Raw genomic sequence first — 16288 nt, 5'->3', positions numbered from 1 at the left:
ATAATGAAATAAAGTAAAATATGAATATTACCCTGCCTGTTTTTAAATCTAATATTCAATTGAAGACTGCCTCTGCTTGTGCCACATGCAATGATTGGCTGCAGCTCTACTATCTCTGGGGGAATGCGGCAATATGCTGTGTGATGTCATGTGGCCATAGATTTCAGCAATCTTGCTGGTTACTTCTGCTTCTTGGAAGGGTTCTGGACAGAAGTGTTGTGCTGACCCGACTCGAAACTGTAACCGACCCAACCAAAAACCAACTTTGTGTTAGGTCGGGTCGGTTTGTCCGTCATTTCAGTTGGGTTGGTCAGATTTGTGTTTGAAAATTTGCGGATCGGGTCGGATAGGGTCAATTCAAAACTCGAAATAAACGGGGACAAAAGATGGAAACAGTTTGGAAATTAACACAGCGCAGGATTTGGATTATATCTATAATGTTTCGCATCGGTTTGGCCTATAGTGGACCCGACCCGAAGCAAAACACGACTGGACAGGAAAGGTTTTCAATGTTTGGATGAAGTTAATCTGGGACTCTTGTGGAAATGCAGGACCGCATTTGCTCGGGTTTTCCTAATAGCCAAAACAGTCCTGAATCCTGGAATTTTGATACGATTCTCCCCCCCCCCCCGGAGTTAGGGTTAATGAAAAATGTTTGAAGTGATGTGTTGTACCCGTAGTGGTTTTACTTCATGAATATTGCTGTGCAAATAGGGGCAGGATATTGGTTCTTTTATGAAATTTTTAAACAATTCTAAGCAAACGTGGAGCACTAATTATGTTCATAAGGCCGTCTGACCTACGTACAGGAGTCTGATGTAAGCTCATCCTGCTTAATATTATTGGTGTTCGTACGAAACTATTTGTATTCTTAACAGACATGATCTGGCCGGAGTTCTGCTGAATATTTCCCCCACAAACCACCGGCCTGTGACTCTCAGCGCACGGTTTCGCTGCACTGCAGCTCAGCGGGCAGGGCAGTGCGACAACGCCGTGTTAACGCCGCGCGTGCCCCGGTGGTGTGTGCATGCGTTCACGCTCTACAGCTATTGCGCCGTGTGTTGTGTGTGTATACCGCGCGGTGTTCGTGAAAAGCGGCTGTATTTTAACGGTTCTAAAAAAAATCTACCGCTGGCCTTCAAATGAAACTTCATGAGTCATTTAAGGTGGTCCTTATTTAAAAGAAGTGACCAAGGAATATTTGGGGAAAACTTGGTACCAATAACAAAACGGGATTTTCGTAGACCCCTTAGCTTCAGCAGAAAAATAGCCAGGCGCCAGTATGTTGAAAAGATGCAGAAATGTACGACAAAAATGTGCGACATCCGCAGAAATCTGCGCAGAAATGTGCGATAAAATGTGCAACATCGCAGAAATCTGCACAGAAATGTGCGATAAAATGTGCGACATCGCACATTTCTGCGCAGATTTCTGCGATAAGATGTGCGGCATCGCAGAAATGTGCGCAGAAATGTGCGATAACATGTGCGACATCGCAGAAATCTGCGCAGATTTCTGCGATAAAATGTGCGACATCCGCAGAAATCTGCGCAGAAATGTGCGATAAAATGTGCAACATCGCAGAAATCTGCACAGAAATGTGCGATAAAATGTGCGACATCGCACATTTCTGCGCAGATTTCTGCGATAAGATGTGCGGCATCGCAGAAATGTGCGATAACATGTGCGACATCGCAGAAATCTGCGCAGATTTCTGCGATAAAATGTGCGACATCGCAGAAATCTGCGCATATTTCTGCGATAAAATGTGCGACATCGCAGAAATGTGCGCAGATTTCTGCGATAAAATGTGCGACATCGCAGAAATCTGCACGGAAATGTGCGATAAAATGTGCGACATCGCAGAAATCAGTAGTGAAGCCCGTCTAACCAGGATATTTTCCCCATTCTTGACGGGCTCTCGACCAATCAGAAGTCCGGATTTGGCCCCACGTGACCCTCATTAGCATAAAATGAGGAACGGGCATCTACCATTGATCATGGGGGTGTCACGAGTATGAGGGGCTTGCGTAAATGCAAATAATTAACGGCGTGTACCATTATTATGGTATTATTAGTTATCTTACGAGCGCGAGTGGAACACGGAATAATGTAGTGCGTCTGTGTCCCACATGCCACGAGGCCGAAGGCCGAGTGGTATGTGGGACACAGACGCACTACATTTTCCGTGTTCCACGAGCGCGAGCGTGATAACGAATTTATCTTCAAGCAAACTTGACGCACATTTGGAACACGCATGCTGTGTGACCTACGCGCAACTTTTGAATTCACAGTGAATTGTGCAGCACTAATCGTGTCACGTAGGCTTAGAATAGCGCAATACGCGGAGTGCGGTATGGACCGTGGCCGTGCGGTATGGTTATATGTAGCCGGCTTGTTGCCATGGATCGACCAATCAGGATCGAGGAATCAAGTTTGCCTGAAGATAATGAATAATATACGTATAATAAAAATTAGTTTTACGTAAATTGAAATGTACGAAACAATTATGATTGTCTAATTGAAGAATTTATCTTTTAGTAAATTATTATCGAGTACGGCGAACATCGTCTAGAATGGAACAACCCTTAAGATTTGTTGCGAATGACTCATCCCGGTAGTCCAATTAGACAATCATAATTGTTTCGTACATTTCAATTTACGTAAAACTAATTTTTATTATACGTATATTATTCAATACCATAATAATGGTACACGCCGTTAATTATTTGCATTTACGCAAGCCCCTCATACTCATGACACCCCCATGATCAATGGTAGATGCCCATTCCTCATTTTATGCTAATGAGGGTCACGTGGGGCCAAATCCGGACTTCTGATTGGTCGAGAGCACGTCAAAAATGGGGAAAATATCCTGGTTAGACGGGCTTCACTACTGAAATCTGCGCAGATTTCTGCGATAAAATGTGAGACATCGCAGATTCTGCGCAGAAATCTTGATGTGTGATGTCCCTTCAGGGCCACCATAGAATAGACCTCTTCATGCGAATAAAATGGTCACTATGGCCAACAAAAAAAAGTCTCCGGTTTCTGGTATGGAGCTTGCCCCAAAAGTGGTGCGGCGACGCGGCTTTTTTTTTTTTTTGCTTCAAATGTCGGCTGATGACTGCAAATGGTGCCCGACTAAACTTAGTGCAAATATATGGGAGTCCAGAGAGGCCACATAAAGCTTATTCTCGATCATAACCCCATCTAAAAACACGTTAAAATTGTGCAGCAGCAGAATTCCAGTCAAACCAGTGAGTTTGGCGGTTTTGAGACATCATCTTGTATTGAAAAAAAAACTTTTTCATTTTGCAGACGCGCATGGCTGCGGCGACGCGCGCGCATACCAGAAACCGGAGACTTTTTTTTTTGGCCTAAACTGGCCATCAAAAGCAACAGTGCCCCTTTCGCGATAAAAAAAACCCAAATGATCTCTCTTCTTGACTAGGTAAAAGAAACGCACAGAGCAAGATAGACAACGTGTTTATAATTTGTTCCTTTTCATATAGGTTTCTAGCGAAATGAACGGGACCATTATTCTTTTACTCCACTTTCACACCGATGACATGCATGCAGGTGCCCCTTTTTCTAAGCAAGTGCCACTTTTTGGAGTTGCCCCCAGTTTGAAAAGCGTTCCGCCGCTCCCGGGTATGTCCTTCTAGCAAGTAAGTCGTAAACAACTCCTTATGTGGAGATTGGCGAGCGCATCGCGCTTACTGCGCTTGTTGTGCAGAACGCAGCAGTGCCAGTGTATTGTGAATTTAGGACTAGGAAATACTGACTAACCGGTAGTACTGCGCATGCCTACGTCAAGATTGTGAACGTTCAACCAATAAACGGTAAAAGGCAGCGGGTTTCAAAGGAGTCCAAATTTCATGTAACACTGGAAAAGCGTAAATAAAGAGCAGTCAGCCGCTCTTTATCAACCGTTTAAAGCCAGCCACGAGACGGGCTCTCGACAAATATAGGAATGGGTAAACTGTCTTAGGAATTTATAAATAAAAATAAACAACTCCTTTATCGATGTTGATTTCACTCATTGATTTTAATGAATAACCATCACTTCCCCTTCCCATTATAGAAATTGCAAAATTTAATGAAACGGATTTAGCGATGACAAAATTGTCAATAGAGTACCAACGTTTCATTGACTAAAGGTTAAATTGCAAATATGATTGAAAATTATGACTCACCGTGAGCGTCTACGACACAGCTCCGTGCAGCGAGAAAGGAGATGACCACCCATGCAAGATATGGAAGTGCTCCCATATTTACCCTACTTCAGCGTACTACAGCCAGCTACCGATCCAATGCGCCGGATCTGACTCTGAACTCGCGTTTGGTAAAAATGATGGCAGTGGCGTACACATACTGCCTTTTAAGCGTTAATTTGGTTTGATCTCGGATTTCAGGTCTGCTAATCGAAACAAGCCATGTTATTTACGCTGGTCTTTTCGAGGGCAATTATGAAAGGACTTGACTTTTGAACCTCTATTCAAACTGTTTGTTTTACAGAAATTCATTTACTGGGATCCGGGTGGGAGATTATGCCGGTAACAATGAGAAATCATCATGGGGAAAACACCACCAATCGTTCCAGATCCCCGTATATCCGGCTCCCTGCAACAATGTGTGACATCCAAACGAATGTGGATGGATATGTCTTGCAAAGAATGTATAAGCTTACTAAACTTCTAATTAGTTTTCGGGGCTCTAGGACCAGCTTTAATAGTCTTGTCTTATTTTAATTCTGAGGCTATTCAGCAGAGAAATTTGCTATGCGGAACCCCCCCCCCCATTTATTCGGCAAAAAGAAGTCAGGCCTACCCGCCACAATGTTATGAGATCCATGTTGAAATGTGAATTGTTCTTATCTCATTTTTCTAAGCACGTAAATTGTTCTAAGAAATGCACATGCATCGATACTGTAACAACCATACAAGAGACGATAATATAACTGTAATCTGAAAAAAATCGAATTCCAAATGTTATCGCTTTCTAAACTTTTTTTTAATCTAAGTTTGCGCATGCACATTACTTACTTTCGAATTGTTTATTTTATTTAAAGCAATTTAAAATACATTTTCAAAAAGTTAAATTAATGTTTAAGTTGGTTTCGTGATAAATAGCTTTATACACATTTCATTTCTGAGATACTTATTTTGGAAAAACAAATCCATCGAAGAGCATTCTTAGACTTTCATTTTGAAATGTGATGTATATTCTTTGGATTCTGAGCTGTCTTTCTTTAAATTGACAAAGCTGACGATGACATACCGGCATACATTAATGACACAAAATCCAATGGCAATATTATTACTTAACTTTGGTTGAATCACTGATAAGCAAAATAAGCAATAACGTTTGAACTTCAAAGACGTTATCATTACGAGACTGTGCAGAGCTATCTGGACTGGAACAATAGTGAACGCCATGTATCGACAAACGCATAGGCCTAAGGGGGACGAAAGTTATTGAGTACAAAAAGTGGTCATCTACTTTTGTGCTGTCAGAATAGTTTTCGAAGGTTCAATTTTCTGCTTTTCTGCTTTTTGCTTTAAAAAAGGGTGATTTTCACGTTTCCACAGGCAGTGGCGAACAAAAAGTGGACATCTGTTGTTTTCTGTCTAGCTCGAAGAGCAGAAAATCAGATCACACGTTTTCTTCGTTCAGAAAAGCAGAAAAGCTGGTCGAACGTTTTGGCAACAACTGTTTTCTATTGTTCTGCTTATCGGTTTTCTGAAAACAAAAAACAAAATTTCGCTTTTTGTCATCCATAAAACCTTTGAAATCGTTTGCTGTAGTTCCTGTAAAATTCAACGAGCGTCCCCATGGTAGAGTTCGCTGATGTAGTGCGAAATGTGGACTCCATGAGATATAGATGCAGTGATGCGGTGTTGGGATCACGTATCCGTAAGGTCAAGGATGCAACATCCGGGTCATCCTGCTGGTGCAGACCGGAGATTCGGTTGAAAATTACAGGTGCAAAATTCTCGGGTGTTGTGATCAAAAGTAAGTCTACCTCCCTATTATATCATTGGTTGTATTGCGCATGCCTTAGTGACAATAATTAAGACAGTGGCAGTTCACTTGTATGAGTTAAGAGTCCATAGACCTCAGGTAAAGGAAACCAGATTCCATAGAAGTCCACATTTCACATGACACCGATTTCACCGACGTCAACTGGGCAGCCAATCTAGCCAAACCTAACCAAAAATGTACTCTAGAATACGCTTTCCCCGTAGTCTTTATTTTACCATTTCACTGGCTAATTCCTTGGGTTTGGTACTTAATCTAATTGATTATAGGTAGGTTTATCATGTAGCATTCACAATACAAGGCAATCGAACATTTCCTCACAGCGTGTTCATATTTACACTTTATCTCGTATCTTCTTTCCCTCCTCGGGCGTTGCTTCAACAATCTCCCTAAGATGCCCAAAACTCTTGGAGATTGTGTCCTTCAAACCTATGAGGGAGCCCTTCGAAAATGAAGGTTCTCTAGGCAATGCGATGTCATGATCCTGCGCATGCTATCTTGCTTCTTCTGTAGAGGTCTCAATGACTGTTTCCTCTCTTCCGATCACTTTGGCAGCTAGCTGACTGACATTGTGCGAATCTGTTGGAAACTTGACAGGGTCCACGGAAGATAACTTCTTCATGATGTTCAGCCAAGTGTCTTTAGAAACGGTTTCCTCTGTTGTTTGGGAATAGGGATAAAATTAAAGATAAAGATATGAAAGAAGGTAAACCCACAAATTATGATGTTTTTGCTGTCTATACTTGGTGCTATAAGAGTCCTAAGATCATGCATGCATCATTGACCCAAAATCTCACTCTATTCTGTATGTTACAGCACAGCTGAAAGTTAAATAAATTGCTAATAATGTACAGGGTCGAGAAGTTGAGTTCATAACACACAAAGTACCACTGTAATATTTTAATTAGCACGTGTAAGGCAGACACTTTGCAGAGCCGTACCTGTGTTTTCTCCCATTGCTCTCTCCCCTGCAATAAATCGTCCATCACACGCGTTAGCTGTACACACCCAGTTACCGCAGGCACAAATGCTACAAACAACAGAGAAGAAAAATTGCACTCGATACACGAAGCAACTATTCCCGTTATATATTTAAATCTACGCTGACGCAAACTTTCACAGGAATAGAGACAGCTCCATTCTATTAGTTACAGATTACATTCAATTTTAACTGTATGACCTGCGCTAAGTATGTGAATATATACTATCAATACTTTCTTCCCAAGATATTTTTAAGATAAGGTTCTTACCAGATATTGCATTTATTCTTCTTCTCTTGGCCGTCCATAAAATATTTGCCTTCCAAGGAGCACACTGCGAAGATAAAATACCGCTGAAGATTAAAACTAAACTGTTTTATAATAATGCCCAGGGCAATCCTTTGTTTGTTTGTCTTATGTCAAGATCCATTTTTGCAATCACTGTTTAACAAAAAAATCACCCCTACTAAATTAACTGTCAATTCCATTGTTATCTTCTCTTCTCGGGAGACATTTTCTACAAGTAGATAAACAAGCGTTATTCTTACACTTGGTGGGTGGGTTGAATCCAGGCATCATGACCTTCTTGAATTCAGATAAACTCAGCCTCCAATCGAAGTTCTCATCTGCCTCAGCCAAGAGTGCATCAACGCAAAGGCTTCTGGGAACATACAGCAAATTTACGTCACCTTTCAACAGTGAACTTTTCGTTACAGTTGCGCAATCAGGTTTGAGGTCGGGAGGGGAAAGACACAAAGGGAATAGAATGTGGGAGGCGTATTAGGGAGGGGTATAAGCGGGAGAGGTCGCTACAATCCAAGCTGTCGAGTAACAACAGGCAAAATCTGGAAAATGTCTATCTGCAAATGCTGCTGATCGTTACGTGGGTTTCTCAACAGTTTCTGGTAAAAGTATCAAACTCTTTGACAATGAGTTATTTGTGTCGCAGTTACCAAAAGATACACTTTAAGTAAACACACGGTTAATGGCTGTCAAAGGCAGCATTCTTGTTAAATCAGTGATAATTGTGCAAAGTGTCTACTCATCACCGAGAAAGAAGGACTTCTGCGAGGGCGCACCTTGCATGTTCTCTATAGACATTCGAGGGAAGAAAATACAGAGCACGTTCTGCCAACCTTAACCAAAATAGGAATAACCATTATTATTTGACTTTAAAGGGAATATGCAACATTTGTCTTTACTGTTATTTTAAGAAATGGATGGATTTGGGAGATTAGTGTTTATAGCAAATATTGTTGCACAGACTTTTTTGATGTTTTGAGATGCTAGATGCTGGAAATACCAAAAAAAAACAATCATGTTTTTGTATTCTGGTTCGCTTACACCCCACTGAAACTAAAATGGAGCAATTTATAGACGTCGGGGACATATAAGGTCAGGAAACCAGTCTAGAAGGCTTGTACCCATTCGATTGGTATGTAATCGATGGTAAATTGAGGGCAGTATTTGAAAAAGGCCGGGTTTTTTTGCCAGCGTTGGTAATTTATAGAAAATACCACTTTTCTTGAAAATGTCAGCACACCAGGTGCCATGATATTACAGGATGCTTTAGACGGTCATTCACAAGTATATAAGTCCAATAAGGTATTTCATAATAATTTGGTATTTTTTTTAAGTTGCAAATGTTGCATATTCACGTTTCTAAAAGGTTCTGCAGGCCTATACATGTAGCTCAAATACTGACCTTAGCAAGGTGTCCTCCTCATAATATTGATTCAAGTCGTCAGTTGTTTTCTGTAATGTCTCATTGTGCTCAACAAACTTCAAGAACTCGGTGGGCTCGAGGAAATTATCTTGAGTATCGTCGAATCGCTGACAAAATAAACGAGTGGGAAAAAGGAAAAAGCAGAACGAGCATTAGCTATTTAATTTTGTTTTATTTTTCTTAGTATGTAAGGTGGATGTCCCAAAACATTTTGATTTTTTTTGCAGTAACGAATTCTTGAATTATGTGTTTTATTTCGACCCCAAAAAATTGTTTTGTTTTCGCGACTACAACACACACAAAAACCTAATGAAAAAGAAAGTTTAACGCAAAAATACGTCCACCTTAATTAACTTTCATGTTCCCGATAGCTCATAAAACGAATGACTTACTGCAAAGTAATCTTCCAGCAGCGCTTCGTAGGCGTTATCCCCGGGTCCTGCAGACGCACGAACTCCCTGTAGCCACTCAACGATCTCACGCTGCAGTGTGTCTCGCTGATCTTGATAGCATGCGATGGGATGGGTACGGGAGGCTGGACTCGAGGTAGGGGTGGGATCTGTGGGCAAAGCTAAATGAAACAAACAGGGGTATGAATTATACAATGTCCGTTAACCATGCAGTATATGGGATGTATTTGACAGGTTGCAACATCTCATGCATCGCTTTGATAAATCTTGGATATCAACACCCCCGTAACAACCCCGCCTCGAACAGTGTCACTGCCCTAAGGAATCGGATACTACGTAAATCTTCAACATATTCCTTCCTCTTAGCTTTCAATTACAATGGACTGCAAACGACTCCCTCCATACCAGGTTAACGATGTATTTCAATTTCTTTGAAAAGTTATATTTTACTTAGGACACCGTTTGACTTTTACGCACGAGCACAGACGCCTTCGTGTTCGATAAACAGCTGGATTCCGCCTCGACATGCAGCTCTCTGCAGCTCACATTCATTGGTGTACGTCACACCGTCAGATGCGCAGAGTAAACGGCTGCGATGACGTCTACATTCCTAAACGGAAACACCATGGCCAACTTCATTATTAACACAGTCACCGCGCTGTTGGTAGGGGACCATTAGGGGGCCATAAAGGTAACATAGGGGACCACTCGGTGCAATAGTTGGCTTTCTAGACATAGGAAAATCCTACATTTTTTTAAAGTTAAGAATATCACAATAACAATTATTATGTGGTATAATGATATGGTGCTTTTACACTCGAGTATAGAACGCTATCGAGTCTATATCATGTGCAAATCTTAAAGCGCAAAACAACAACGATAGCCTTCTTTTTGACAAAACAAAGTGATCCACCCTACCCATAAAAGTCTTATTTTGCACTTTTTTTTTAAAATGTGATCGGCATTAGATTGCGATCATAATACGTCGTCAGCGTCATCACGAAGTGACACCCATGTATACATAGCAATAAAAACTAGCAATCGGAGAAAACGGCTTCTAAAGTTGAACGCCTTCTAAAACAACACTTTTCGTCGAAACTGCACAGTATTTTCACTTGAGTTTCTCGCTGTGGACAATTGATGTATTGAATTGATTGAATCTGCAGTTTTCACCCGTTTGTATATTAAATCAACAAGAAATGGGAGAAAAGGTGAGTGTTAGTTCGTGAAACCGAAAAAGCTGCGAAACAATCAATTTTCGTTTTCATGAAGTGACACCCTTCAATGTATTACAATACTAGGTGAGGTTACTTCGGATCAGCGTGCGCGCTCACACAAGAAGGAGAGTGTCACTTCGTGAAAACGTTTTTGCTCGCATTTGAGCAGAGAGCGCGCCATGCATTACAATGGTAAATGGAACTGAAGTGTTACTTCGTGAAAACGAAAATTGTCACTTTTGAGCAAAAGTTGCCATGGATAATTAGCGTAGTTATTAAAGTAAATCTCTTGCAGATTTGAAACTTCGTGCAATGGTAGGCCTTGATGAATATTGTTTAAAAATGTAAAAAACTGAAAATTATTATTTCTACGGCCTATACTTTAATCTAGCAATCAGCTCTTGGCGTATGGACATCCTTTGTGACTGAGGGATAACAACCAATGAAGCGTTATGCAAGACTAAGCCTGGTTCAGAGGGAAACATCGTACTTGGACGCAGACACAGCTAGCCTCTCCATCAGTCGTCAATGTGCACTCCTTGCCCACCCCGCACTCAACACCTGCACATACGTCTGCCTGAGATGGAAGACTCTTTGAGTCAGCTGTGAAGGAATTCACAACCGAGCGTTATGAAGTAAAGGATACCAAAATCGTGCAAGCATTTTAATTCTGTAAATACTAGAACCTATAACAAGTGCAAGTGCGACCTACCTCTCTTCCTACTCCGTGTACTAAGCCTATTCTTTAATTTTTGGATAGATTTTGTCTCTGCCCCCTCATGTAAGAAGTAACATGTTCGATTGACAGTTTAGCCATCACTACAGATCACCATTAGTTGTTGCAGACCCAATGACAATCGTTTACCTGAAGCACATTATTTCATTCAAACTTGGTTTAAACGTCTTTCAGCTTATTACTGTGTAATTAAATAATTATAAGAATTCTTGCCAATTAGCTTTTAATGTTCGTCCCATGCATGCACAGTACATATATACGGCTGTTATGTTTTCCTTCATATTTTATGTGAATACGGTAAATAGTTGTGATTGTTTAAAGGTTAAGTCCAGCCTCGGGATTCGACCGGCTTACCTTCTGTGGCTTTTCTTTCACCTCGCCATTCCTTCTTTATGTGACGCCCTCTGTTGGCCTTAACAATAATTGAAAACAAGCCATCATTGACGCAGAATCAAAGTGTGGTCATTATTTGAATGCCTGAGGGTAAGGATTGCGTAGTGACTGTGCCTATTGAATTCAACTCTCCAACCAACAAAAAATCTGGATTCCATCTACATAGTTTTTGTTTGGGATTAGAATGCGTCCAATCACTCCCAACAATAATATCGACCAAACAGCTCCCGGCTATTTCTGTCATCTGCAAAACTGTCATTGAGGATTAATGCAGTTACAGTACCAATTACTTTCAATGATTTTTTCCACGAGTTTCAATCAATAGTGGGATTAATAGCGAATCTGTATTTTGGTAAGATTCTATAGGTTCTTGGATCCAGGCAAATTGACTCGTGGGATAGATGTTTAGACGGACCTAGGCCGGTGTCACGGTCTCACTTCTCCGGCGTGCTAGCTTCTCCAAGTTGGAAATTTCGCTTCAACACGCATGCACAAAATTGCGCAGCAGTGTTCACTTTCGCCAACTTTATGTGTGTGCTGAGTTCTTTGGGGTTGTACTGGTTCACGTAAGAAGTTAGGATGTTTGTATGTATACGTCACAGGGTACCATCGAATCCAGACCTAGGCATGGTGGGGCGCGCAGTTAACTCCCAACATCCTAATAACCAAAAAGACTTGAAGGATGCACATTTATTTTAAACCGTGGTTGAACGTGGTTGCAAATTGGACATGCATGTGATGGACCACGACCGAGCAAGGAACACGCTTCTTAATTTTTCCTCAACGCAAACGCAATGACGATGGGAACACACATTCAGAATGCTTGCAATATGACTTGACCCACAGGAAGTGTTACATAACGCATTCTTGGGTGTCCCTCACTGTCTGTATGGACCGGTAGACTTTACAACAACAACAACACAGCCCGAGGAAAAGTTAGCACAGCGGACACATGAGCATGAATAGTGCTCATGTAACGCGCACTGTAACGTGCTCAATTATCCGCCAAATCCACCCGGAGAAGCTGGCACGCCGGAGAAGTGAGACCGTGACACCGGAATGCGGGTGAACTGAGCTCAACAGTGCGCATGTGTCCATGTAATGACAGTTCACCTGACTTCCCGTTGATGCCAAAGAGGATATTAGCAGTCTTATTAACCCTAAAGGGGTCGGGTTATTTTGACCACCTCTCAGCCGGGGGGGGGGGGGGGGGGCCGGATTCCGCCCCCCCCCCCCAAGATCTCGGCCATCGAGTGACGAATAATTTTGAAACTCAGCACATGCATAGAGCAACTCTTCCTAAACATACCCAAGAAATTTCATGACTATAGGTAAAAGGGTTTTGGAATTATAGCTAATTAATTATTGTTCGAATGGCAATTCTGCTCTGTGTACACGACGTATATGCAAAAATTCAGTTTTCACGGCGCCTAGTCATAACAGCTCGGGTCGCGAAAAATAAATTTAGAGGCTATCGCGGAAAATGTTGAGGGGGGGGGGCGGATTCCGCCCCCAGCCCCTTTAGGATTATGCAGATACACCCAACTTGAACTACATGTAGAAACCGACCATTGGACAAAGTTTTCCGTTAGCGGGAGAGTAGATTTTTTTTCTCTCAAATTTCATAGGCCTAAACAGCGACCTCCCATCATCGCGTTAACAATAACAGAGTTCTTCACACTTTTAAAAAAATATATCCTGTGCCTTTATCCATGGAGAAATAAAACATGTTTTATTTCTCCATGCTTTATCATACTCAATAATGAACAATTGCGATTGCATTATACTCTGGCCGTGTTAGACTCAAAAGTCTTGCGTGAAACCGATCAAAAGGATCCCTGCCAAGAGCTTAAAATACGACGCCGGAAAATGCGACGCCGATGGCACATATGGAACACCATACTTTTGGTCAATTTTCGGGACAGACGGACAGACAGACAGACCGACCGCCCGTCCGTCCGTCCGACCGACCCAGCTCCTGTCAGAGCTTCACGTCAAGATATTTTGGCATTCACACCACTCGAGTCCTTGTGTCCTTGTCTCAGTTCCACATAAATAGCTCGAGGGGGAGACTTCAGTTTCGATTCGTGTCAACCTGTCTAACATCCATTGGGTTCTCTGCTTGTCAAGGTTGCAAACTTAATCTTTCCCTCCTCTGTCTCAATCAAAACGTTTGCTGGAATTCATTGCGAAAAAACAGAAGTGACAGAAAGCACAAGGTCGAGTAGCTTCATAATAAGGCCAATCAGTTCGTTGTAATCGATAGTAAAGCCGAGACGCTTATCGTAAATAAATAAGAAGACTTCATTGGAAGGTAGGTTTCTATATTCTTTTCAGGGTTATGTTTGGAAATGAAGATATAACGTTAGATAAGAATATTAAGTGGTTGTTGGTTGGGTGGTCTTGTAGTCCGACCAGTCTGTCACTGGTGCTCGGTCAGTTAGGAGTACACAAATGTCCCCAATTTTAGCTAGAGGGTATACAACGCCATATACGGCACTGAAGAATTTGTTGTTGTAACTGAGATTTTTGTAATAAACACGCCGAATCAATCTGATATTCTACCGGCACGGATACTCATAACTAAATTATGGATTTTGCTGCGAGCAAAGTAGAACAGTAGTGGTGTGCAAAAGTGGCCTTATGGCTGCGGGCAAAGGTCGTAATTGAAGAAATATGAAATAAAACTGAGGTAATTGGAGAACGGAAGCTTGAAATTCACAACATTACGAAAAACAACAAAGTAAATCTCTACGCGGCAATTGTTAGGGTCAACAGTCAAAACCTGGAGGCATTCTTGGGGAGTTTTAACTTACACACATTATGGGTGTTTACGAAAGTCTGGTAAACAGAATTCAGAATTGTACGAGAGAAATGTGCGAGCGAGAATTGAAGGAGAAATTATGTTCGTGTGTTTTTTTATGCGATTTTGGGCATATTGCACCAGTTAACATTCTTGACAAACTGCGCCCACGAAAAAAGGCTATTCCTAAACAAACTAGACGCCATTCGAAGGGCTCTAGATATCACTGCTAACATAATTAGCAGTATTTTTTTACGATTACGTCTGGGGGAAAAGGGGGGAAATCTCTGTCATTCTCTTTCAGCAAGAAACCGAATAAATTATTTTAAACGTTTGTAAACATGTATTCCCGTGCTTTTTTGGAGTTTCAACTCGATTTTTTTTCCAATTGCTTTTTTCTTAGCAATATTCAAGTTATTTACTTTTGAACAAAGTTATTCACTTATGAAACAAAAATCATCCGACGTATATTTCTGCACAAAATTCGACTTATTGGCTAACATACAATGATTCGGCTTTCGCACGGCGCGTTATTTTGTGCACAAAGCAACGCCTTTTTTCACAGCGTTCAACGCTCAAAATCGAAATAAAGTGGTTGTTTCGTTGAAAAAAAACAACATACAAATTAAAAAAAAAAAACACACATTTTGAAGAGCATTGGGCATGCATTTGACAAGCTTCTGCTAATAAAGTTAACTTTGAGCTATAGAAGTTTAATGAATCACTACCTACCTTTCCAGTTTTGGTCAGAACTTCACAAGAGGTGAGAACTAGGGTAATAATCAGCAATGACGTCAATTTCAATGCCTGAAAAGTTAAAACCAATAACTTTCAGTTTTTAAAATTTAGATAAAGCATCACAAACAAGTGATACTAACCTATATTTCACAGCCTTTCACTTCAGAATGTTCAGGTGGCCGCGGGGAAATTTGTACGAACACTCTGCAATATCGTGAAATAACTGGATATGCCTATGGTTACTTGTTTCATAGCATGAAGCTCAATCATCGGACTTTGTGATTTTAAAATGATTTCTTGGTTGTTGTTTTTTAGTTTAACAAGCTTTTCTATTCAACAATTCCTAATTCACGGTCTGTTATTAAAGCAACGATAGCTGAATACAAAAAAATGAACTGCAAGGCACACACCTTCACTTGAAATGTGAGAAGAACCATGGTGAAGCACAAAACAATGATGTTTTACTTACAATTGGTTAATTTAAAACCCCAGCAACATTGTGTTGACGTGCGTATAATTATAATGCATCACTTAATATTTAGGCGTCGTAAAAATTCCGTTAAAATACTCACCATTGTGGCGTTTACAGTGCAGAGTGATGGAGCAATGAAAACGAAAGTTTCGCCAACTGAGCTCCCGGCACCCACCAGCGTACAGCAAACTAAATGAACTCTGAAGTGAAAGGCTTTTGTAAAAAGGTGAGGATTTTAGCGGGTCACTTGGGAGCACAATCACGATTTATGCTTACCTGGGGAACGGACATTTTCGATTGGCGCGTACCTTTGATCACAGTCGCCAATATAAACCTTAGACTCGTGAAAAGAGGGTCAGGATGGCCCTGGCCTCGTCCATTATTTCAACGGGGGTTGTAATGTAAGGTTTTGATAATTCGACCTCAAGCAACTATAGTATATTATTTAGGAAGAAATCAAGTGCAGGATTACGCATTTGATGATTTATCAAACGTCTTATTTAGACCGTGACTGCTATTCAAATAATCAAGAATGTAGTGGCCAAAGAGTTTTAATCATGATCATTCCCATTGCAAAATTAACTCACCTGCATTCCTTGGAGACTTTGAAGAAGAGAGAGAAAAAAGAAATTCCCCCGGCAGAATCGGTCAGGTTACGGCGGACCGAAAGCGCCTAACGTCGCCATCCATTATATTTGATTTGTAACTATAGCCTCCTGGGTACATTTTATTGGGTAATCTTTCATTTTTATCGAGGAAATACGACCA

General features: G+C 41.1%; 1 protein-coding gene across 3 annotated transcripts; it reads right to left on the bottom strand.

Moving 5' to 3' along the window:
- Positions 1–5121: 5121 nt before the first annotated feature.
- Positions 5122–15810, bottom strand: LOC119735395 (follistatin-related protein 1-like). 3 transcript variants are annotated; one of them, XM_038209091.1, is made up of 11 exons: positions 15621–15810; positions 15043–15117; positions 11469–11526; positions 10869–10981; positions 9639–9771; positions 9144–9322; positions 8731–8858; positions 7574–7686; positions 7296–7359; positions 6987–7075; positions 5122–6702 (listed from the first exon to the last, which is right to left on the bottom strand). In XM_038209091.1, the coding sequence occupies exons 1-11, from the start codon at positions 15621–15623 to the stop codon at positions 6539–6541; spliced, it is 1119 nt and encodes a 372-aa protein (XP_038065019.1). In that variant the 5' UTR covers positions 15624–15810; the 3' UTR covers positions 5122–6538. The 3 variants fall into 3 exon arrangements, with proteins under 3 accessions (XP_038065019.1, XP_038065020.1, XP_038065021.1); XM_038209092.1 differs by having other exon boundaries at positions 7574–7683; XM_038209093.1 differs by having other exon boundaries at positions 9144–9310.
- Positions 15811–16288: the final 478 nt, after the last annotated feature.

Source organism: Patiria miniata, unplaced genomic scaffold (genome assembly GCF_015706575.1).
Source record: "Patiria miniata isolate m_02_andy unplaced genomic scaffold, ASM1570657v1 HiC_scaffold_29, whole genome shotgun sequence".
NCBI lineage: Eukaryota > Metazoa > Echinodermata > Asteroidea > Valvatida > Asterinidae > Patiria > Patiria miniata.
The sequence above is the reverse complement of the archived record's forward strand: the minus strand, read 5'-3'. Positions and strand labels throughout refer to the sequence as shown.

Excerpts from the sequence above, each read along its gene's own strand:
- LOC119735395 (XM_038209091.1), bottom strand. Across the intron at positions 10,982-11,468 it reads TGAAAGAAAAGCCACAGAAG|CTGACTCAAAGAGTCTTCCA; the intron begins GTAAGCCGGTCG and ends ATTCCTTCACAG. Across the intron at positions 9,323-9,638 it reads ACACGAAGGCGTCTGTGCTC|CTTTGCCCACAGATCCCACC; the intron begins GTGCGTAAAAGT and ends TGTTTCATTTAG.